The sequence below is a fragment of the Vitis riparia genome, chromosome 18 (genome assembly GCF_004353265.1).
Source record: "Vitis riparia cultivar Riparia Gloire de Montpellier isolate 1030 chromosome 18, EGFV_Vit.rip_1.0, whole genome shotgun sequence".
Taxonomy (NCBI): Eukaryota; Viridiplantae; Streptophyta; class Magnoliopsida; order Vitales; family Vitaceae; genus Vitis; species Vitis riparia.
This window is the reverse complement of record NC_048448.1, coordinates 2,581,587-2,606,544: the sequence shown is the minus strand read 5'-3', so window position 1 is coordinate 2,606,544 and position 24,958 is coordinate 2,581,587. Positions and strand designations below refer to the sequence as shown.

The window sequence follows — 24,958 nt, the reverse complement described above, 5'->3', positions numbered from 1 at the left end:
CTTCCTCACGTGACTTACCGAATCATCTGAACCAACCTTGTGTTCGTCAGCATTTTTATGAGTTTTATTCATCAATGCCCCTATCTATTTTATTGAATATATGGAAAATTGAAAATATGGTAAACGGGAAGGGGTGCTCGCAATTTTCAGTGACTCACTTGTTAAAAAGACTTGCAGTCCTATTTGTCTGTGTACAATCGAAACCACTGCCAACTCTTCTCCCCCTACGACTTTCCATTTTACACTTGAGAATTCAATCTTCAACGTACGCCAGATTCTCAGCATTAAATACATTTTCCTTCTTCCAAATGAGACAAGATTTTAGTTTTCTTTGGATAAATACTAATTTGTTTCTCCATACAGAGAGGATTTTGTGTAGTATAAATACATATTGAAGGGAATGAGAAGATTGTAAAAAGATTTGCTGTTTTGTGTTTGGATGCCGAGAAAGGAAGCGCTTGAGATGCGGTCGAGGCTGCTGTTGTGGTTTGCTGTGCTCTCAGCGGCAGTTGCCGTCGTGTGCGGAGGAAGCGTGACTTACGACGGCAGATCACTGATCATCAATGGCCAACGGAGGCTTCTTTTCTCGGGTTCAATTCACTATCCTAGAAGCACTCCTGAGGTACTGTTCTATATGATGGAAAAGTAATCATTCGGTTTTCATTTTTGATAGTCATCATTTTTGTTCCCCTCATCTTCAAAACTAGAAAAAAAAAAATCACATTCGGTTTTCCTTTTCGTTCATCTCATTTTCAAGACTAGAAAAAAATTCACATTCGGCTTTCATTTTTGTTCCCCTCATCTTCAAAACTAGAAAGAAATTCACATGCGGTTTTCATTTTCGTTCATCTCATCTTCAAAACTAGAAAGAAATTCACATGCGGTTTTCATTTTTGTTCATCTCATCTTCAACTAGAAAAAATTCACATCCGACTTTCATTTATCTAATCTCATCTTCAAAATTAGAAAAAAATTCAAATGAAAACTAGTATAGACAGGAGTGATGTGCTTCAGTTGAGATGGTTGAAAACAAAAAAAGTGTGAACAGATAATTAAGTGGTATTGGAAACATGTAACCATTTCGAAACCGAATGCCGAGTTTAAAGAGGAAATAGTTGCGTCATGTTTTATTTTTCTTGCTTGTTTGTTTCCTAAGAAAGCGTTGCCAATTTCCAGATACTTTATGCACATAAAACAAATTCTCCTAACAAATCTAATCCGGCTTTGCTCATCCTGTTAAATGTCATTTAGGCTCTTCTCCGTAAAAGCAGGAAACCGAAGGAAGAAGATGAAGATACATTTCTATATTTTTTCCACCAAAAATTTAGGCTCATTTTGTACTTTTTATCATATTTAATGCGTTTATGTTTTTAATATTTTCTTTTTTTTTTTCAATTGCTATTAGCAATATCATTTTTACTAATATAACATTTTATGTTCCTAAACCACCCTTCCTTATTCATTGCACTCTCTCATATCTCTTCTCCAATCTCATGTCCCAATTGCACCCCCTTTTTATTTTATTTTCCCAATTCCCAACTCATATTTTATCCCATGTAAAGTTTTTTTTTTTTTTTTTTCATTTCTTTTATTTTTTCACACTTAATTATTTTTCATATTCTTCTTATATTTTAAAACAAAATAATTTATTTAAATAATAAATTATAAAATGATTTTTTCACCAAAAATATATTATGTAAAATGATTTTATTATATTTAATGTTTTAATGTGAAATTCATAACTCAAATTTTTTTAAATAAAAATTAGTATTAAAATTTAACCAATGGTGGCCACTCACTTTTTTTTTTTGATAAATATATAAATCTTACCTGAAAAAATGATTGAATTTATTTTGTAAGTAATCAACTAGAATTTAGGTTTAATATGTTGAGAGGAGGTTAGAGAGGGTTTTTTTTTTTTTTTATTATTAAAAATAGTATATGTGAAAAAAAATGACAAAAAAGTGTTATTTTAGCAAAAGGAATGTTGCGAATAACAACTTCTTTTTTTTCACATATCTGTTTAAATTTTAGATTTCTCCTTCTTCAAATAAAATAAAAAAAATATAAATATATTATTAATTAAATCAGTAAATACGTATTTACCGCTTCTCTCACATGTTACAGCTTGTCTATGCGTTGACAAACTGATTAGTAAAGAAATAAAACTTATATTACTATATAAGTAAAATTTTTGTAATTATATTTCCTAAATGATCTGAAATGATCTATTTTTCTAATTTTCCCATAAAAATTTACTAGGCAGAAAGTAGTAAATTGTCAGTGTTAAACTAGTGCTTCCTTTTCTTTAATGGATAACATTTATTTTATTAAAAAAAATCAAATTGGGCCTTTCAGTTTGGGTTTTTAAGGTAACAAAATTTCCCCATAATCGCCTAGAGCCGTCTATTGTCAGTTGGACCCACCCCAAGTAAAACATGGGCTGGGCTACAAGTACTCTAATTGGGCCTTCGACTCATGGATTCGATGAAGGCTACAACAGTTGAACACCTAAGCGCTTAGTTTAACGGACTTTTGGTGATTGTAGAACTTATTTTTATAAATTTTTCTCATATACTTACAGATGTGGCCATCTTTGATTTCCAAAGCCAAAGAAGGAGGGATAGATGTGATAGAAACCTACGCATTTTGGAACCAACATGAGCCCAAACAAGGACAGGTCAACTCAACAGCTTTCTCTCTATTTCTCACTCTTACTGATCATATGCTAATGCTATTTGTTCGTGTCTTTAACAGTATGATTTCAGTGGAAGACTTGATATAGTAAAATTCTTTAAGGAAGTCCAAGCACAAGGTCTATATGCATGTCTTCGAATTGGACCCTTCATTGAGAGTGAATGGAATTATGGGTAAAAACTACTGCTGCTATTCATCAAACTTTGTTCTATATTTGTTCATGACAAAACACATTGCAATTGATGGGTTGCTACTGGTGTTGCAGAGGTCTTCCATTTTGGTTGCATGATGTCCCGGACATTATTTATCGATCTGATAATGAACCCTTCAAGGTACTGACTTCTATTTCTCGAAAACACTATTATTTGTCGAGCTTCTACAGTGAGTTGCATCAATTGGATTTGCCAGCATAATATGTTGAATGTTCCAACTGTTTTAGCCATTGATTATGGACTTTCTTGCTGACACTACTTTCATTTTGTTGATGGCAGTTTTACATGCAAAACTTTACTACGAAAATAGTAAACTTGATGAAATCAGAGAATCTTTATGCTTCACAAGGTGGCCCAATCATATTGTCACAGGTTAAGGCTGTTAACTGAAACACACCCTTCATATCCTGCCATTTTTAGCCCTCTAAAATTGGCTTATATGCAGATTGAGAATGAGTACAAAAACGTAGAAGCAGCTTTTCATGAGAAAGGGCCGCCTTATGTGAGGTGGGCAGCTAAAATGGCGGTGGATCTTCAAACTGGTGTTCCCTGGGTGATGTGCAAGCAAGATGATGCTCCTGACCCTGTGGTTAGTCCCCTTTTATTAGTTATATCTCATGGCCTTGATTCAAGATACATGTCCATTTCTTTCAAAACATTTTAACTATTGTAGTCATTGGAAGGCATTTTTAGAGTAGTTTCGTACAGTAGTATTATATGCTTATTTGGGGCTTTAGTTTTATTGTGCTTTTCACTTTTCAGTAAATTAAATCCGTAAATCCTGCAATTTGCAGATTAATGCGTGCAATGGTATGAAATGCGGCGAAACATTTGCTGGACCAAACAAACCAAATAAGCCAGCGATATGGACAGAGAACTGGACATCTGTGTATGTGTTTATCAAATGCTTTGTATATTCTTTTCCCAGCTTTCTAATCATTTTTGTGCGTGGATTACAGTATACTAAGAAAACTGGTAAAAACTGAGATGGCTTCCCAAAAGAGCCTTTTTCTTAATTGAAGCTTGGAGTATGCTTCTTTTGGCAACAATACCCACCGAACAGAAATCTTTCTTGTTGTAATCTGTGGTGCATAGGTCCCTGTCTACATCATTCTTTTAATTTTATTTTTTTTAATATTTGTTGGAAGATACTTCTAGAACATTTTAACTATTGGAAAGCACATATGCCTTCATATGCTTGCTAAACTTGATTTTTCAGAGGATATGATTAACTGAAATCTTGTACCAAACTAACACCTCTGCTTAATTTCCTTTAAAGCTATGAGGTATATGGTGAAGACAAACGTGGAAGAGCTGCAGAAGACCTTGCATTTCAAGTTGCACTATTCATAGCAAAGAAGAATGGAAGCTTTATAAATTACTATATGGTATGATATTCTATTTTGTAACTATCTTAATCATAATTATGTGATGTATATCAAACTCTTTAGAAACTAGATATAAAGTTTATGCTTTAATAACTGCTCAAGTTACTTATTTGATTGTAGCTTCTGTACACAAACTTGAATTGCTCGGAATAATCAATATCAATTATTTCCAAACTAATGGCATGGTTTTATTCTAGTACCATGGAGGAACCAACTTCGGAAGAACGAGCTCTTCATATGTACTGACAGCTTATTATGATCAAGCTCCTCTTGATGAGTATGGTATGTTCCTTACAAACGGTTGTCTTATTAATGATAAAATTTCAATATTAAAATTTATTCAGTTCTGTTGTTTAGGTTTGATCAGGCAACCAAAATGGGGCCATCTCAAGGAATTACATGCAGTAATAAAACTATGTTCTGATACTTTACTTCGTGGAGTTCAATACAACTACTCTTTGGGTCAACTGCAAGAAGTAAGAATAATAGAAGAGTGACACCTGGTTGTGTTTGTTTCCTAATGGTTTAACTTTTTGAGCCAAACATATCTTACATGAGGAAAAACATCTATTCATTTGTTTTGGTTCCAGGCCTATCTCTTTAAAAGACCATCAGGCCAATGTGCTGCCTTTCTTGTGAATAATGACAAGCGAAGAAATGTCACAGTGCTGTTTCAAAATGCTAATTATGAACTGGCTGCAAATTCAATCAGCATCCTGCCGGACTGCAAGAAAATAGCCTTCAACACTGCAAAGGTAATTTTCAGAACAGAACTAGTGTTATATCTAAGCTGTTCATGAGGTAAAATCTACTTTTAACGCATCTGCAGCATATAAAAAATAATTCTAAATAAATTTCAATTATTCACACGCTAATCATATGAAAGAAAAGTAAGATATCTTAGGAAGAAATCATATTTTTCACTCGCTCAATTTAATTTGGGCAGGTAAGTACACAGTTTAATACAAGATCAGTCCAAACAAGGGCAACTTTTGGTTCAACCAAACAATGGAGCGAATACAGAGAAGGTATCCCCAGCTTTGGTGGTACTCCATTGAAAGCAAGCATGTTATTAGAGCACATGGGTACAACAAAGGATGCATCTGATTATCTTTGGTACACTTTAAGGTAAACTACAGTTAAGTAGATGGTATCCGAAATTTGAAATGTTACTTGACAATTGAAATTAAAGTTTGTTGACTCCATCTATCTACACTATATTACACCTGCTATATATTTTGGAAATGTAGGTTTATACATAATTCCTCTAATGCTCGACCGGTACTTCGTGTGGACTCTCTTGCGCATGTTCTGCTTGCATTTGTTAATGGAAAGTATATTGGTAAGCTTTATATCTCCTTGCCAATCCTCTTGCTGCATAACCTAGTACATTTCGTGAACTCTGATTTGAAATTTTGAAACAAAAGATTAATTTCAACATTTTTTCACTCACTGAACTTGATATTTTAGATTTAGTTTCAAGGTGTACTCTGAGAACGTTATTTCAGCCATTCTATTCCTTTCTTTTCATTTCTCTCCCTCCTTGTTTTCATTTTCATTTTTTATTTTTAAGTAGTATATTTATCTTTCGAAATCTGTTGTTCAGCATCTGCACATGGAAGTCATCAGAATGGAAGTTTCTCTCTGGTGAATAAAGTTCCTCTTAATTCTGGGCTCAACAGAATCTCTTTACTTAGTGTAATGGTTGGTTTGCCGGTAAGTGTTCAACTTCATTTTTCTCATTAGAAATTTATGCATCTAGGGAAGCAGCTTCAGCAAGTTGAACTTCTAAGATCCGACGAACTTATTCTATATGACCATTTGACAGACTGTTCTTAAGGATAAAAGTAGCAGTAACTTGCCTTTGAGCCTACTGATTGCTTTAATTTTAAGGTTCCCCAAGAGGCTGGCGACATCTGCTTCCAAAAACCTCAACTTGGAAACTTCTTGGAATGACAAAAGGGGAATGAAACAATTGACATTGGTGTTAAGATAGAAGTCATTTTTTCAACATGCCCTTATTGTTTTACTTTTACTTGTATAATTGGTTCTTTTGATCTACGTAAACATATACAAACATAATGCAACTGTTTCCTTCAGTATTATTACTAAGTTACTTTTATTGGTTTTATTGAAGGATGCAGGACCATATCTTGAACACAAGGTCGTTGGAATACGTAGGGTGGAGATTCAAGATGGAGGCGACTCAAAAGACTTCAGCAAGCATCCATGGGGATATCAGGTTATTGTCTCTAGCTCCAGGATGTCTCATGCACCTTTCCTAATTAGCTCTTTTTTTACTTTCAATTTGAAATTTTGACCATCAATATGTGCAGTGCTGGCTTTCATTATAGAGACACTTTCCTAATTTTACCAGTTCATCATGTTATAGTTAACATTCCATTTTTTTCATTAATCTCTAGGCTTTTTTCTATTTTATTTTTTGGATTATGGTTGGCTTCTCACTCTATTTTCAATTTTTCCTCCAATCATCCTGAGTTATTCTCATTGCTCGATATTTTAAACTTAGATTTCAAAGTATGCTTATTAATGATGATGTATCAGCACTTCAACACAAGTTTTCCAAATCTCAGATTATACTATTCTCATGACAACTTTTTCAATCTTTTAAGAGGTAAGCTTTGATTAATGAGAGGTATTAAGTTTTCTACTGATTCCATCCAATAAATTAATGAAGGTTGGATTGATGGGAGAAAAGTTGCAAATTTACACTTCTCCTGGATCACAAAAAGTTCAATGGTATGGGTTAGGAAGCCATGGGCGTGGACCACTCACATGGTATAAGGTACAGAAATTCCTTCTTTAAAAATTTTAAATTTATCTTAACAGCAGCCGTGCCTGTACATTCACATGGTTTACATTTTTTTTCCCTGTTTCAAGGGATTGTAACGTTATGATCAATATATATGCTTGATATTGATTTCAATCCATACTAACATTTTATTTTGATTGCTAATTTGGCAGACATTATTTGATGCACCTCCTGGGAATGATCCAGTTGTACTGTTCTTCGGTTCCATGGGAAAAGGTGAAGCTTGGGTAAACGGACAAAGCATTGGTAGGTACTGGGTCTCCTACCTTACCCCAAGTGGAGAGCCTTCTCAAACCTGGTATGCAGTTTCTACAATGGTTTACTTTTGTTTTTGTCAAGTTGTTTCTATTATACTGTACATCAAAGCATTAATTAAGCAATCATAAACACAGCTTTGAACAACTTTTCATCAGACAAATATCACCCAATTAGCCTTGTGTAGTAATAATTTGGTATAAAAATAATTTAATTTCAAATGATTATGGCATGATTCAGTTCCTCCTTCAGTTCATCAGATTGCTTTCCTCAACCCTAATAATTTCATGATTCTATAGTACATATATATTCACAATGGACTTTTCCTGGATCGATCTTATCATTTACTAATCATCTTTGTCCTTCTTAGGTACAATGTACCTCGAGCCTTCCTCAACCCTAAAGGGAATTTATTAGTTGTACAAGAAGAAGAATCTGGGGACCCTCTTAAGATTTCCATAGGCACTGTTTCGGTAACAAATGTATGCGGGCATGTAACGGATTCTCACCCTCCCCCAATAATTTCATGGACGACCAGTGATGATGGGAATGAAAGCCACCATGGGAAGATACCTAAAGTTCAGCTTCGTTGTCCTCCAAGTAGCAACATCTCCAAGATTACATTTGCAAGCTTCGGAACCCCTGTAGGTGGCTGTGAAAGTTATGCCATTGGAAGCTGTCACTCTCCTAACTCTTTAGCCGTTGTGGAGAAGGTGAGAACAGTCATGTTAAAAACTATTACTAGTTCTCTTTTGCCATCCTCAAATAAAAGACAAACATGATTGCCCAAAAATGGAGGAAAGAAAGGAGAACTTGCAATCTTGCAACCAAATGGGGCTGCAATGGTGGTGTGATTACAAGTTTCTTTTCTCTTTTCATCCATCCTTTCAGCAATTTAATGGGAGAAGAGACTGAAAACCGAAGAATATTTGGAACAGTAGGCTAGTCTGGTCGGACCCAGTATCACAACTTCCAGGATGAAACTAAATTTAATGAAGGATGTCCACGAATTGCCGAGTAAAGCTCTAGATTATTTGATGCAGGTTATGACAGGTGCAATCAACACCTGGACGCTTAAGTCCCATAAAAAGTCCAAAGAACTTAGCTCAAAAAAAAAAAAAAAAAAAAAAAAACTTTCTATGGTTGATTAAATGCTCTAGATTATATGATACTGGTTATGACCGATGAAATCAACACCTCAAGGTTTAAAGCATGGAAAATTACTCAATTGTCAAAAAAAAAAAAAAAAAAGAAGAAAAAGGAAGGGGATTCAGCCTTAAAAGTATCAGTCTCAAGACCCACCTTGTGCTGCTACCTAATCATTAAATAGCAAGAAGTTGGTCATTATATTTTATGCTTATATTAACTTCAATTTCTCTATGGCAATGTGATTTGCAGGCTTGTCTAGGGAAGAACATGTGTTCCATTCCTCATTCGCTTAAAAGTTTTGGGGATGACCCATGTCCGGGAACTCCTAAAGCCCTTTTGGTAGCTGCACAGTGTAAATGAGAGATGGTAATTCAGAACCATATCTTCTTAGGGTTTCTAGGAGTACTTCAATTTACAATTTGAAGGGCATATATCAATTCTGTAATATTTTAAACATTCATGCTTAATAAAATATTTAGAAAGTTGATTGTCATTCTAGTATGTTTTTTCTTGGATACCGCGAATTTGTGATTTTTCAACCATTGTTCGATTTAAGTTATCATTAACGGCTTTTTCAATATGGCTCGGACACTAATATTGAAATTCAGCTTGAATGACCCAGGGAGATATAGGGTGACAAAATAGGATAAATTTATGTAGAAAAGTTCTAATAATAAGACTCATAAAATAATACCAAATACCACAAAGTATGAGCATCCTTTCTATAAAAAAAATAATAATTATGAAAAAAAAAAGAAATTGTAGAAGTTTTTAGTGTAATATCCCATATCGAATAATAAAGAAATTAAGTTACTCGTACTATATAAATATAAACTCATCTTAATATTTTATGTTTTAAAGTCATGAAAGCCTTTTGAACATAGAGCAGATATGTGGGTCGTTACAAAATCATGTCAGAGTTTATCCTTTATCTTAGTGTGAAGGTTTGTTTGACCTTGTAGAAAGTATTGATCTCTATAACCCCCTTGTTTGACCTTGTAGGAGGTGTTTGTCTGTTTGGGCCCCAACTCGTTGTATGTGCATGAGAAGTGTTTGTGATATCTCATATCGGATAGAGAATAAAGTTTATGATACTATATAAATATTTACTCCGCCTCTTAATTTTGTAGATGTATTTTAATGACACTATTATAAATATAGACTCATTTTCTTAATCTTGTACCTTTATTTTAAAATTGTGAGGACCCTTTGATAATATGTACAATATATATATATGATTAAGTAGGAATTGTTATACTTAAAATATATACTTAATTTTAAAAGTGATTAAGTGATAAGAAATTTCCCTTTATATTACTTGATGTGCAATATCTTAAAAATTGAAAGTGATATCACACGTTACAAAACACCTTGGACTTTTACTTTATTATTATATTTGAGTCCATTGTCACGAAAGAAAATATGACGTGGCATCTTGTTAAATTATCTTCGGTATACATTATTATATGCTTAAAAAGAAAATGACATATGTGCTATCTTAAAATGAATATATATATATATATATATATATATATATATATATATATATATATATTAAATCTTGGTTGTTTAAAGAAGCTAAGCTTATTTTGGCATTTGAAAAGTTTGAGAGAGAAAATAAAGATGAAAAATAGTAGGAATGAGAAGGGAAAAATTATAAAAATTTCTTTTATTTTATTGTTTATTGTGAAAATGAAGAAAAAAAATAAATTCTTTAAAAAATACATTCAACCTTTTCTAGGTATTTTTAATGAAAATGCAATGGAAAAGCAAAACAATAGGAATAAAAAATAAAAAATTATTTCCTACCTTGAGAATAGACGATAAAAAGAAAAACATAAAAATCCTAAAAAAAAAAAAAATCATAGATAAAGAAGAAAAATACACATATTATTGAGACGTGTATTGATTTGTCTTTTAGTATATTTTATATATTTATTATTTTACTATATTATTGGATAATAACTATGTTTGTATTTGAATTTATTTTATTTTTGAATTAGCATGTAAATAGGCAACTACGTGTATCCAAGATGTACGTTTATTTTGAATTTGTAAAGCACCTATATATTATTCAACTCAATAAACAGATTTACACATTCATCGCCATGAAAGAAGACAGATAGAAGAGAAGAATACACATTCGTCGCCTAGAAAGAAAATGGGATGGAAAGAAAAATGGTAGGAATAAAAAATTACCATTTTGAAATTGAAAGAAAGATGATGAGGATACCAGAAAAGAAAAAAAAAAAAAAAAAAAAAACCTTAATTAAGGTTACATTTTATCAATAAGGAAATCAAGAATCTCATGAATTAAAATAAAGGAAAATCCCAGAGACAGTCCAAAAAATTCCAAATACATGAAAATATCTCATGATTTATGGTCAAACATTCGATTCCCGTGATTAATCCCTTTCCTTTTCCTACTTTAAGAAAAAAGAAAAAAATCCACTCAAGACTCCTGAAGTGGTTCCATCTGTCTCCACACTGAAATAACCGTCAACCTCCTATGCAAAAACAGGCTGTCCACGTAAAAACACAGTCGCCAGCCCTGCCGTCTCTTCTTTCCTATTACAACTGTATAATATTAATATGACTTCCTTCTGTTGACAAACACTATGTTCTTCTCAAATACCATTTGAGAAGATTGATATCCAGAATTAATTCCATCGATCTTCTTCGGAGAGGGAGACTGGTACGTGATTCGATTTTTCATATTTCAAATACCCTATTTCTCCGTTCATTATATTATCTTCCTTCCGTGTATATATATGTGTATATTTATATCTCTTTTTCCATTTACAGAACCAGCAGAGAAAGGGCTTGGGCGGTATATTTATCTTGTGGGGGACGTATAGAATGAGAAGAATGGAAGGAGTTGGTAGTATATAGTGATAGTTTGGATGCTAAGAGATATGGGTTGTTGGTGGTGGTGGTGGTTTGCGGTGCTGTCGGCGGCTGTGGCCTCCGTGTGCGGCGGAGAGGTGACCTACGACGGCAGGTCTCTGATCATCAATGGCCAACGCAAGATTCTTTTCTCTGGTTCTATTCACTATCCTAGAAGCACCCCTGAGGTATTTTCTTTATTATCTCCCATTTTTTTAAAAAAATAATTTTATTTTTTTTCTCTTCTCTGAAATAAAACCATTAATTTGCGAAGAGGAAATAAAATACATATTTTTTTTTAATTTTATGATTAATATAGGTTTAATAAAGTTTTGAAAAAAGAATTAGTAAGTGCTTTAGATTTTTGGTGCAATTTTTTTTTTTAAATTATTAAGTGTCCCATTTTTATTTTTATTAGATTTTTGAAATTGATTCCCATTAAATTAACTATTTCTTTTAATCACTAATTGTTGGCTAACTTTTCTGCATTTCTATGAAGTGAATCATCATTTTCTTTTTTCATAATTTCTCCCAATTTTTCCAAAAATTTATCTCATTTTTTTCCAAATATTTTCTAATGTCTTTCCATTTATATGGTTACATACATATGCTGCAATGCAGGCCTGCATTTGGCACTAATTATGCACTTTCCTTCTGTTTTTTAGTCATGAAATTAATTAGTAATAACAAAATGCATTTAAAAATGGTAATAAAGTCAAATAAAATAAAAATCACATATTTCCTCATTTTCTATTTTGTTTATTATGATGTACAACGAAATTAAGCATTGATTAATTTATCAAATAATGTCCCATTTTTCCTTTTCTTGACATCCAAATAACTGATGGGCCTCGGGGTCCAGACTATTTCAGTGGTACTGATTTTGATTTTCGCATGGAGAGATATTTACCATTTCTGTACTTTTAATTAAAAGTTGATATTGTAATCATAACTTTAAATGAATAATTTTAATACTTTTATCTCAAATTTTGTTCAAATTTACTTCCAAGTCAAAATCTTATTTCTAAATATAATTTTTTTAAAAACTTTATAACAATCTTATGTTGCAATAGAAGCAGAAATTATTCAAGTTTTGCTTTATAAAAAGAAGATATTAATGAACTTTCGTAAAATGATAAATAGGAATCCGTAGAAGGTTAAAGGGTAGGAAACAGAAACCACCTCAAAAGGCATTATTTCAAAACCAACAATTTAAACAAGACATATATCCATATATATATATATACATTTCTAAAAAGGCCATTCAAACCAGAGCATTTTTTCCGGATACCTAAAAATGATGTATCTGCAGATGTGGCCATCTTTGATCTCCCAAGCCAAACAAGGAGGAATTGACGTGATAGAAACATATGTGTTCTGGAACCAGCATGAGCCCAAACCAGGACAGGTCACTTCTCACCCTCTAATTCTCACTCATTCTTCATATTCTAATGCTATTTTTTCTGGGATTAACAGTATGATTTCAGTGGAAGACGTGATATAGTGAGATTCATCAGGGAAGTTCAAGCACAAGGCCTCTATGCATGCCTTCGAATTGGACCCTTCATCCAGGCTGAATGGAATTATGGGTAAAAACAAAAAACCACTCTCTTATACATTAAAACGTAAACCATTATTCATGGATTCTGATGGGTTGCAGAGGTTTTCCATTTTGGTTGCATGATGTTCCGGGCATTGTTTATCGAACTGATAACGAACCATTCAAGGTACATCATCTTCTTCATAGTTCATAGCTCACAGTTCATTATGTTCATCTCAAGAAGCATCAAATTCTCATGCAAAAACTATTTCTGGTGTTGTTGATGGCAGTTTTATATGCGAAACTTTACAACAAAGATTGTGGAAATAATGAAATCAGAGAACTTGTATGCTTCACAAGGCGGTCCTATCATATTACAACAGGTTAAGCCAATAAGCTGATAGACTTGCAGTTAAGTATCTGCCATGATTGCCATCTAAAGGTTTCATATATGCAGATCGAGAACGAGTACAAAACAGTGGAAGCAAACTTTGGAGAGGGCGGGAAGAGGTATGTTCTTTGGGCAGCCAATATGGCTGTGGGGCTTGAGACTGGTGTGCCATGGGTGATGTGCAAGCAAGATGATGCTCCTGACCCTGTGGTTAGTTCCTTTTCTTAATTCAGCTTCATGGGTTTGGCACTAAAATGAAGGAAGAAGTGCCCTTTTAATAACAGCTAATATGTCCAACTTGAAATGTCTGAAGAGACCTAAGAAGAAGCAGTTCACACCTAAGATCACATAGGGTGTTCCATTGGTAAAGTCAGAAAGTAATTCTTTGAAATTTTGCTTACAAGCTGCAAACAGAGCATATTTCCAACCTCTTGTTCGAGTTGTTTCTTTCATTATACGCCTAAAATGAACCTACGGTTTACCATATTTTACCATGAAAAAATTGCAGATCAATTCATGCAATGGTAGAATATGCGGAGAAACATTTGCAGGACCCAACTCACCAAATAAGCCAGCAATCTGGACAGAAAACTGGACATCAAGGTAGGTTTTCATCAAATGCATTATTAGTTTTCAACAAAATATATGATATTCAAAGAACAGTTTAAAGCAATATATTTTCAATTTTAGGAAAGCACATACACATCTATTGCTTGCTAAACTCATTTTGCAAGGGAAACAGTTAACCAAAATCTTTTACCTACTGACAACTCTGTTACCTCTGAAGCTATCCATTATTTGGTGAAGATGCACGCCCAAGACCTGTGGAAGACATTGCATTTCATGTTGCACTATTTGTTGCTAAGATGAATGGGAGCTTCATAAATTATTACATGGTACAATAATCATTTTTTACTATGAAATGTGTTTCGTATATTTCATGTATGTGACTAGATGCTTCAAGATCTAATGCTTGCTAGAACAACCGCAGAGTTACCGGTTGATAATAGCTTCGTGTGCATGAACTTAAATCACACTCCTAACTAACAATGTGGTTTTATTTAAGTATCATGGAGGAACCAATTTTGGAAGAACATCCTCTGCATATGTACAGACAGCTTATTACGATGAAGCTCCTCTTGACGAGTACGGTATGTTTCCTACACACTGTTGTCTGATCAATAATTTATATTTTAAAAAATAAAAATTTACCCTGGATCTGTTGTAAACTCTAGGTTTGATTCAGCAACCAACATGGGGTCATCTAAAGGAATTGCATGCTGCAGTAAAACTATGCTCAGAGACTTTACTTCAGGGAGCCCAGTCCAATTTGTCTTTGGGTACCAAACTACAAGAAGTAAGAACATCAAAAGAAGAGTAACACCTAGTTACTTCCACTCCTATTGACTTGATTTCTTGAGCTCGGACACACTGCATGACTAACAATATATGTTAATTTGTTATGTTGCAGGCCTATGTTTTTAGGGGACAATCAGGCAAATGTGCTGCCTTTCTTGTGAACAATGACAGTAGAACAGATGTCACAGTGGTCTTTCAAAATACTTCTTATGAACTGCCTAGAAAATCAATCAGCATCCTGGCAGACTGCAAGAATGAAGCATTCAACACTGCAAAGGCAAGCTTTAGACCTGGACTGATGTTATTTAGAGCTGTTCATAAACTAAAACACACTTTCTGTTATCAAATTATCTTCTTCTTATATGGGGTTCTATATTTTAATGCGTCTGCATTCTGCAGAAAGTAATTCTCAGTATTTTTTTTTCACTTGATCACCTTGACCAGATAAGCACACAACAAAATACAAGATCAATCCAAACAGTCACAAAGTTTAATTCAACTGAACAATGGGAAGAATATAAAGAAAGTATCCCCAACTTTGATGATACTTCATCAAGAGCAAACACGTTACTAGAGCACACGAATACAACAAAGGACGCATCTGATTACCTTTGGTATACTTTCAGGTAAAGCACAGTGAAAGTGGATAATATCCAAAATTTGAAATCTCAAATTGGCATCAAAGTTCATAGTTTTCTTCTAAACGTTAATTCATTACAACAGAAAAAAGTTTATTATGTAATACAAATTTCATCTACTAACACACTAGCTATATATTGTGGAAATGTAGGTATAACAATGATCCCTCTAATGGACAATCCGTGCTTAGTACAAATTCCCGTGCACATGCTTTGCATGCATTTGTCAATGGAAGGCATACTGGTAATGATTAGATTCATATCCTGTAAAAAGTGGAGTTCTATGTTTTCTCACTTATTGAACTTAACCTTTGATTTAGTTTCAATTTGTGCCACAACTTATGAGAATGACATATCAGTTTCAATTTGTGCTATGTATTGCTTACTTTAATTATCTGAGTATTAACATTCTTATCTTCTGAATGTTGTTTAGGATCTCAACATGGAAGCAGTAGCAATTTGAGTTTCTCTCTGTATAATACTGTTTCTTTTAGGGCTGGGATAAACAATGTCTCATTACTTAGCGTAATGGTTGGCTTACCGGTAATTATTCAACCTCAATCCTCCAACTTCATTGAATTTATTAATGTATTAGTAACAAGGGAATGAGCTTCAAGCAAGAATGACTTCTAAACTCAACTACACTGATTTTGAATAACATCTTTTGTCCATTCCTAAGAAATTAGTATGAAAATTTTTCTATGTTAAATAGAAAAACATATTTCTTTGAACCTAAATAAAACACTTGAAAATTCTCCCAAGAGGTTGACAATATCTCTGTATGTCTTTCAGAAGAAGAGAGAAAAAAAATTAACTTCAATAGTCTAGAAATAATGATGGTGAAGAAAATGTAGCAATCAGAATTTTATACAACAATACCATAGATGTTCTCATAGAATTTATTTCTCAAACATGCCCTTAGAGTTATCTACATAAATAAATATAAGCATAATACCATTGTTTTCATTTGATATTACTAAATCACTTCTATTTGTTGTATTAAAGGATTCAGGAGGATATCTTGAGCGTAGGGTCGCTGGATTACGTAGGGTGCGGATTCAAAGCAACGGTATCTTAAAAGATTTCACCAACAACCCTTGGGGGTATCAGGTAATTCACATCCCTCTAACTCTGAAACAAGTTTTTTTTTTTGTTTGGGGGGGGGGGGGGGGGGGGGGGGGGGCGGTGGATAGTAGGCAATAATAATATTTTACAAACAAGTGCAAAGGAAAAAAAAAAGTGCATCAAAGTACACAGAACCTATATAATGAGTGGTCTAGGATCAACAAATACTCTCTCCCTTAACAAGAATCCAACCAATCAACAAAATCTATTAAAGGCATTGAGCCTTCATCCATGCATAACTTTAGCCACAAAAAAAAAAATGATACTAAGGAAAAGACTTTTCAGAGCATGGACTGATTGCTCCTTGTTTTCAAACATCCTTTGATTCATATCCCCTTCCAAACTGTCCAAAAAACGCATAACGAAGAAGCAGCTCTACAAATCTTGCGTCTTCTTCCCATGAAGGATCCATGCCCTCCTAAAAGAATCTCTTTGATTCTTGATCACAAGTCACCACTAATTTGAAAGAAGCACCCAATTGAAGCCCCAAATAAGAAGACATAAGTTCTTCTACCCTACACACTAACTCATAAGTCAACCAGCTTAAATGAATCATTTTATTTTGAAAAATCTCACAAAAAACAATGGTATCATCTCCAAACAACAATCAAAGACCTCCCGCTCACACTAAAGCCTAATCAGCAGCCTCATTTCTTTGCCCATTTTAGCAAACAACTAAGGGTCTCTATTGCTATAACAAATAAGTTGAGGGAGAGAGAATCCCCCTACCACAATCCCTTGGAACTTTGAAAAAATCTAAAAGGGGTGCCATTAAGAAGACCTAACAATTTTGCAAAGGAAATGCACCATGTAATCTTACCTATCAATTTCTGTACAAAATCCATCTTTTCAAGAAGCCTTTTCAGTATCTAGTTTGCACTAAACACTACATGCCCCTGCTTTTCAACATAAGAGTCTATTGTCTCATTAGCCATCAACAATGTAGTAAGAATTTGTCTTCCCTTTTACAAAAACATTCTAAGACTTGGAAACCACTTTTTTCACCAGTTTCTTCAATTTTTATGCCCAAACTTAAGCAAGAATTTTATTTGGACCTTTCACCAATCTAATAGGTGTAAATTCTTTGCAACCCCTTCCCACCCAAAGGTCAAAATACCATTTGAAAAACCCCATCACCACGTTCTTCCAAAGAATCAACTACAATGCTAGAAAGCCATTGGGAACTCGTTTAAACATGAGGTTTGTCATTCAACTCTGACAAAGGATTGAATACCTCCTTCTCTAAGAATGATTCCTCCAATTTTTGTGCTGCCAATCCATCCATAATATCAAAATCCACCCCATTGATGCTAAGTCTCCATTCTTTACCCCTTCCTTTATCTCATTGTCCTTGAAGAGCTAAAACCCATTAATCTTAATCTTGCCCAAATAATTCTTTCTTCTATGAACATTAGTCATTTTGTGAAAAAATTTAGCGTTAATATCCCCTTTTCTTTTGCAAAATCTCTCTAAATTTCTACCTCCATGAAGATTCTTGGAAAAGGGCCCACTTGTGAAATTTCTCCTTTCTACCTTCCTAGCTTCATCTTTTTCTTGAGAAAGAACCTCCTTCCTCTCCTTAGAATCCCAAAAATCCCACCCAATTTAAGGTGATCTCCTTCCAGATTGAAACATTGTCAAAAATCTCCTTGTTCCAATTTTGCAAGTCTAATTTCAGAGCCTCTCCTCAACTCACCCCCATCTAGTAGAACAAGTGCATGATCTGAAACAAGCTTCGACAGAGTGCTTTGAAACTTGAGCAATCTTAGTGCTTTTATTTATTTACTTTCAATTTTGCTTACTGTTGGTTTGCTTGAATTTCCAACTAAATATATAGAAAATGTATCAACAATTTAACGCAAGTCAAGTTCATCATATCTGATATAGTTCTATTCTTCATACATGAATTTTGATAGTCTTTGAGGCACTACTTTGATTGATAAGATATAATCTTAAACTAATTCATTGAATAATTTACTGAAGGTTGGACTGTTGGGAGAGAAATTACAGATTTACACAGATGTAGGATCACAAAAGGTTCAATGGAGTAAGTTTGGAAGCTCCACAAGTGGACTGCTCACGTGGTATAAGGTACAGGAATTTTATTTCTGCAAGTACTCAGTGCAAAATGTGTAATGTGTAATGTGCAAAATGTGTCAAGGACAATTCAATCTAAATATGAAACCACATCCTGTTCATTCAGGTTGTCTACAGTTAACCTGGGTGTGGGTACCAAGTGCCCTCTCTATATGATGCAGTCTAAAACCATATCAGACAATTGGACAAACGATTTAATATCCAATTTAGTAGTGCAATAAGCAAGAAAAAAATAGAGTAAGTTATAAACAGGACCCTCAAGTGAACTGATTTACAAGTGCTTAAGACTTTTTTTTCAAATTTGTTTTGTTGGGTAAGAAAACTAATATTAAGAAGGCACCAGATGGGGGAGCTGACCTGGTATACAACAACCAAACTCAAAAAGTAAAGAAAAGAAAGATAGACTACAAACAATGTCCTTCTCAACAAAATACAAAAAAAAAAAATGTGCTTTCTTTACATAAGAAATTTCAAGACCAGGAGAAGGAAGAAGAGAAAGTGGACTTATTCAATCTATTAAACATCCAAATGCCTTACGACATTACATTTGTGTCCCTGGACAAAGAACTAAATGCCTAATCCCACAAAAAAATTTCCCTATTAGCATATGAACAACTTGTATAAGAGAAGCACCTTCTATCAAAAGGTATGCCTTTCAAATTATGCTGTAGGTCTACATTTCTTCCCTCTTTCTGCAGTTTGTGATTATAAGCAACATAAATATAACTATGGCCTTGTAGATGTTCCTAAGGAACGTCATTATCAATTTATCCTATGCTAACCTCTTGTTCGTTTTCTAATTTGGTAGACTGTATTTGATGCACCTGCCGGGAATGAACCAGTTGCATTGAACCTTGTTTCCATGAGAAAAGGTGAAGTTTGGGTTAATGGACAAAGCATTGGTCGTTATTGGGTCTCCTTCCTTACCCCCAGTGGAAAGCCTTCACAAATATGGTATACAGTTTATACAATTATTCAAATTTTCTTAATCAAGTTATTGCTTAATATAATGGTATACATCTAAAATTTAACAATCATACACTCAGCCATACACCACTTTTCACCAGACAATGATAACACCAATAACCTTGTGTATAATGCAGTAATGATATGCTAAACAAATAATTTCTGCGTTATGATATCATATGGTTGTGTTTTGTGTATCTTTCTTTTCCTTTTACTTTTACCTTCTTTTTGACATGTTTCAGTTTCCTACTTCAAGTTACCTTTTTCACTCAAACTACAGAATTCTTATCAGTCTCGTTAGTTTGGTTTTCTAAAGATATTTTCCCAAATAAGTTCATGATGTTATAGTGTTTCTGTGCTGGAAACTCTGGCCATTATGGTTGACTTTCATCCTTTGTAGGTACCATATACCTCGATCCTTCCTCAAACCTACAGGGAACCTATTAGTTCTACTAGAAGAAGAAACAGGGCACCCTGTTGGGATTTCAATAGGCAAAGTTTCAATCCCAAAAATATGCGGGCATGTTTCAGAATCTCATCTGCCCCCAGTAATTTCAAGGGTGATATATAAGAAGCATGAAAACCACCATGGCAGGAGACCTAAAGTTCAGCTTCGTTGTCCTTCAAATAGAAACATCTCCAGAATTTTATTTGCAAGCTTTGGAACCCCGTCAGGTGATTGTCAAAGTTATGCTGTTGGAAGCTGTCACTCATCCACCTCTCGATCCAATGTGGAGAAGGTGAGAGCACTTTTTAAAAGAGCCTTTTAGGTCTTTAAATCCCTTTTTCATCCTGAAAATACACATGATTGAATTGCCAGAAAATGGAGAAAAGAAAACAAAACTTGGAATCTTATAACAAAATAAGATTTGCAATAGTGTTGTTATTCCAAGGTTCTTCTTTTCCTCCATCCTTCCAGCAATTTAATGGCAGAAGATGGTGAAAGCTAACATCATATTTAAAAAAAAAAAAAATGGTCTGTAAAATTCAACCATTCTATAAACTAGCTAACCAGGTCAGGACATGTTTCACTTTTAAAAGAGCTCTAGTTGGCCTGGTGTTGTTTTGAAAGATGAATTTTATTTTCAAAACAGATGAAAAAAAAAAGTTAGGGAATCAGGCAAAGCTGCTTGTCAGCCCTAAAACAGCAATCCAGCCCCAAGACCCACCTTATGGTGCTACCTGCCCATTGCACATGTACAATATATACATCACCTAAAGATCAACTATCTGCACCATTCCATAAGTAAAATATATTCAACGCCAAAGATCAACTTCCTCACTTTTGAAGTCCATAAAGTTATTTATTTGATCAGAAACAAAAAAACATTTTCTATTTTTTTTTTATTGCTTTTAAGTCTAAAAATAAAGTTACTTATTTTAACCATGTTTCTATTGACAAATATTTCTATAATATAACTTGCAGGCCTGTCTAGGGAAAGGGATGTGTTCAGTTCCTCTCTCATACAAAAGATTTGGTGGTGACCCATGTCCTGGAACTCCAAAAGCTCTCTTAGTTGATGTACAATGCACATGAAAGTAAGCAATTTTGCACCATAATTTGCTTATGTTTTAAAGGAGTAATTCAATTACGATCAGAATGTCCTGGCAGGGGACATATGAACCTATTTAAAAGTATTAATTCTTTGTACATTTAGCAATGGATTTTAAAGAGATATTGCAGAGGTTTCATCGTCAATATGTCTTCTTTTTTTTTATCAGAAACAAAGATATTTTCAATAGCAGAGTAAACAAGAGAAGGATGTCCTTCACTAAATACAAGACCTGATCAAAACAAGGGAAAACAAAAATAAACCAGAAGACATCAAAACATCATGACATTACAATTTTGACACTACATATCGAAAACCAATCAAGTTGAATAAAGTTGAAAGGAATGCCCTTGAAATCTGTAGTAGTAGATGCCCAAAAAGATGAATAGAAATGTATATCTTCTTAGCCCTCTGGATATCACAAATATGTGATTTTTCAACCATTAGTTGATCTAAGTCAATAATTTCTGTCACTTTGTAAATCAAACAGCAACTAATCTTAATATACCCTTTAATTTTTCAACCATACATTTTGCACAACTAAGGACATTTTTGGTTTAATCTCTTAATAGATTTTCAAGTGCAAGTTATGAAAAAAGGAAAACAAAACAATTTTTAGAATTTTGATTAAAAACACATTTGGAAAAGTATAATATGTATGTATGTATGTATGTATGGATGGATAGCTGTGTGTGTGTGTGTTTGGATGGATGGATGTATGTATGCATGTATGCATGCATGCATGTATAGCAACCAAAAATCTATAAGTAGTCAACAAGTTTGAAAAAGTAAGAAAATATATCAATTTCATTTTTATATTGTTGGTTTCATTTTTGAGTGATCAATACATGAGAAAATTTTAGATCTATATTTTCTTAAAAAACAAGAGAAAAATAAATAAAAACAAAACATATTTCAATCATATTTGGCTTTTTTTTTTAATGACAACTTGCTAGTTTTTAAAACATACAAATTGCACAAAATAAGGATAATTTAACTAGTTTTTAAATTAAGGTTTATTCTAAATTTTCAAAAATAAAGATGGTTTAATTTTGTATGAAAATTTGGATTTGAGTATTATAACAAAGTTAAAAGTTGAAAAGAGAAACTAAAAAAAGTGACTTTTTCATTAAGATAAAAGAAAATAAAAATAAAATAAAAGTCACCTTTTCCACTAAGACAAAATTGTCTTTAAAAAGGTAAAAGTTAAATAACAAATGACTCTAACAATGTCTCAAGTCTTAAAGCAAACCCCTAAGACTAACTTAAAACTGTTTCAGTTAAGATGCCATAGGGCAACCTGATATTGCCAAAGGATATAGAGCCAAGCATGATCAGGATTTGATACACTCACACCTATAACCTTTTTCCTTGCAAACACACATTGCAATTAGGAAAAAAGGCTACTCTCATTCACTTTGAAGAAATGCATATTTCTTAACCAACATAACCATGCGTACTTCAGTGAGTCCTTTTCAGACTCTTTTAATGCATTTATTAATTGATAGGCAAATAATAATTGTATTAACAACAAAAAAAAATGTGCGGGTAAGTATATACAATGTATACAAAGAAGCCAAAAGGCTTAAAAACAGCAATGGTGCCCTACCTAAAGCCAAACCAATCCACAAAGTCCAACATATACACTTTTAATGCATTTTATTCTTTTGCCTATCAATAAAATAACATAAACTAAAAAAACTAAAGTAATTCTTGTGCTACAAAGCACCACAATATGTTATTTGCATATCCAGGACTACATTTCAGAAACTACAGAACAGAACTTAAAAGATGATTAGAGGAGAATCAATCTGTTTGTCCTTCGATACCATTGCTTTTTTGATAAGCAAGCAAATAAATATATTAAGGGCACCTATCAAAAAGCCCACCAAAGTACACGGGTCATATACAAGGGCACCAAGGCAAGAACAAAAAGAATACAAGACAAAAGGAAGGCCAAAAGCCCCTTCACATAAAGTCAAGCCCATCGACTAGGTCTAGCATAGACATATTCACATCATTTAAGCCCAGCCGACCCACTCCAAAAGTAAGCAAAAGAAGGAGAATCTTAACGCTTGATCCGAATTTTCCACATCCTCAAACCACCTTCTATTTCTCTCCCTCCAGACAGTCCAAACAATGCATAAAGGGGCAGCCCTCCAGTTAATGTGTCCCTAATATTTTTAATTATATTTTTATCACCCTAAATCTACATTCTAATCCAATATATTGCTATTTATATTAATTCCTTATCATGGGCAAATAAGATGATTGGATTAAGGAGTGTCTAACAAAAGGAGGAGATGCATCCTAACACACAAGAAGTATAGAAAGAGCGCCAAGAGATGAAAAATAAAAGAAAACAGGAAAAACAAAGCACAGCACATGCTAGCCTGCCCCAAGCCTTCAACAAAGCAAAAAATCCTAAGGCAAACTCCCTATGAATCTTGGACCAATAAATACAGGTTCTCTTTGTCTCTTTCTCTCTCTCTAACAAAAGGAAGGAATGCATCCTAGAACCAAGGTTTGAAATATCGGTAAATACGGATATATCAATAACTGATTTTTTGCAAAAAAAAATAGGCGATAAAAACCGATTTTTCAAACCTTGCCTAGAACACAAGAAGTGTAGAAGAGCTAAGAGATGAAAAATAAAAGAAAACAGGAAAAAACAAGCGCTGCACATGCCCCAAGCCTTCTGCAAAGCAAAAAATCCAAAGTCAAACCCCCAATGAATCCCGAACCAATACATACAGGTTCTCTCTCTCTCTCTCTCATGGGCAAATAAAGGTGATGTATTAACCAATTAAAGAAAGTTCAATAAATCTTTCAACAACTTGTCCAAGTTATCAACCTCTCGTAAGATCCTACTATTGTGATCACACCAAAACTAACAAAGGAGGGCCAATCTCCCCACCTTGAGGCACCATTTGCTCACATCATTGTTTTTTTTTTTTTTTTTTTTGATAACCGTGGATGTCCGGGTCAGCTTACGTGCACCACGACTAATCCCACGGGGCCTTGAAGTTAACGACCGGGTAAACCTCCAGCGGCCCTGAGGGGACTCGAACTGGTGACCATTGGGGAGCAAACCCAAGGTCGGACCAACTGAAGCTCACATCATTGTTATACCACTCTAGAAGCAACTTCCTAACTCTTCGTTAGGAACACCTAATGCAATCCCAATAAGGAAAGCATGAGGTTCAAAGCATTCACTCCTTTACACAATGGGTGAAAACTTGGTTGTGGACTCCTCATTGATCATTTACATTAATTATTTAAATCTTTCAATAAAATAGTTATGTCACACTTTGGCATGCTTAATATATATGTACCAAAAGTAGATATGACATCTTTCTGGTCCATTGGTTGAACATCATTTTAAATAGATGTTCATACTTGAGATTTTTCTAATTTTCAACAATATCTCTCAATTTCATGTCAAAACACTATTATCTACTTTAGATCCACTTCACTTCAAGGAAGTTTAATTTCAATATTTTTCTCCTACCACTTTTACATGTAGTTTTATCCTAATTTTAACACAGTGCTACACATAACAATGTTGACATTTAGAAAAAGCTTTTTTTTTTTTTTTTTTGATAAGTAAACAAGATATGCATTAGAAAAGGCTAAACGCCACAAAGCATAGAGGGTGTATACAAGACGGCTAAAGCCTTAAAAAGAGCAAAAGGACCAAAAAGCACTACCTCCCCTTAAGTGGAAGCTATCCACTCCAAAAAACCTATAAGGGAGAAAGACTCCTCACCTAAATACACTTTGGCCCAACTCCACAAGTTACAGACAAAAGAATTCTTTAATTTCTGAATATTCAACTCACCCCCCCTAAAGGCTAACCTATTCCTCTC

General features: G+C 33.8%; 2 protein-coding genes across 2 annotated transcripts; both read left to right on the top strand.

Annotated features, from left to right (window-relative positions):
- Positions 1-181: 181 nt before the first annotated feature.
- Positions 182-9,027, top strand: LOC117906331 (beta-galactosidase 16-like). The gene is made up of 20 exons (XM_034819318.1): positions 182-265; positions 364-622; positions 2,585-2,680; positions 2,758-2,870; positions 2,963-3,029; positions 3,189-3,281; positions 3,355-3,498; positions 3,704-3,798; positions 4,189-4,297; positions 4,495-4,579; positions 4,655-4,773; positions 4,888-5,052; positions 5,244-5,425; positions 5,548-5,639; positions 5,904-6,013; positions 6,435-6,539; positions 6,996-7,103; positions 7,283-7,428; positions 7,756-8,098; positions 8,784-9,027. Exons 2-20 carry the CDS (start codon positions 440-442, stop codon positions 8,892-8,894), a joined length of 2,466 nt encoding a protein of 821 aa, XP_034675209.1. The 5' UTR covers positions 182-265; positions 364-439; the 3' UTR covers positions 8,895-9,027.
- A 2,143-nt stretch (positions 9,028-11,170) lies between these two features.
- On the top strand, positions 11,171-21,125 carry LOC117906607 (beta-galactosidase 16). Its single transcript, XM_034819707.1, has 20 exons — positions 11,171-11,229; positions 11,340-11,608; positions 12,733-12,828; positions 12,897-13,009; positions 13,081-13,147; positions 13,251-13,343; positions 13,418-13,561; positions 13,860-13,954; positions 14,139-14,247; positions 14,418-14,502; positions 14,587-14,708; positions 14,823-14,987; positions 15,155-15,336; positions 15,501-15,592; positions 15,782-15,891; positions 16,354-16,458; positions 18,457-18,564; positions 19,379-19,524; positions 19,937-20,276; positions 20,963-21,125. The coding sequence occupies exons 2-20, from the start codon at positions 11,438-11,440 to the stop codon at positions 21,071-21,073; spliced, it is 2,454 nt and encodes an 817-aa protein (XP_034675598.1). The 5' UTR covers positions 11,171-11,229; positions 11,340-11,437; the 3' UTR covers positions 21,074-21,125.
- Positions 21,126-24,958: the final 3,833 nt, after the last annotated feature.

Coding starts and splice junctions, on each gene's coding strand:
- LOC117906331 (XM_034819318.1), top strand. CDS start 440: ATGCCGAGAAAGGAAGCGCTTGAGATGCGGTCGAGGCTGCTGTTGTGG. Junction 3,499..3,703: donor ATGATGCTCCTGACCCTGTG/GTTAGTCCCCTT, acceptor TGCAATTTGCAG/ATTAATGCGTGCAATGGTAT. Junction 4,298..4,494: donor GCTTTATAAATTACTATATG/GTATGATATTCT, acceptor GTTTTATTCTAG/TACCATGGAGGAACCAACTT.
- LOC117906607 (XM_034819707.1), top strand. CDS start 11,438: ATGCTAAGAGATATGGGTTGTTGGTGGTGGTGGTGGTTTGCGGTGCTG. Junction 11,609..12,732: donor ATCCTAGAAGCACCCCTGAG/GTATTTTCTTTA, acceptor ATGTATCTGCAG/ATGTGGCCATCTTTGATCTC. Junction 16,459..18,456: donor ACAACCCTTGGGGGTATCAG/GTAATTCACATC, acceptor AATTTACTGAAG/GTTGGACTGTTGGGAGAGAA.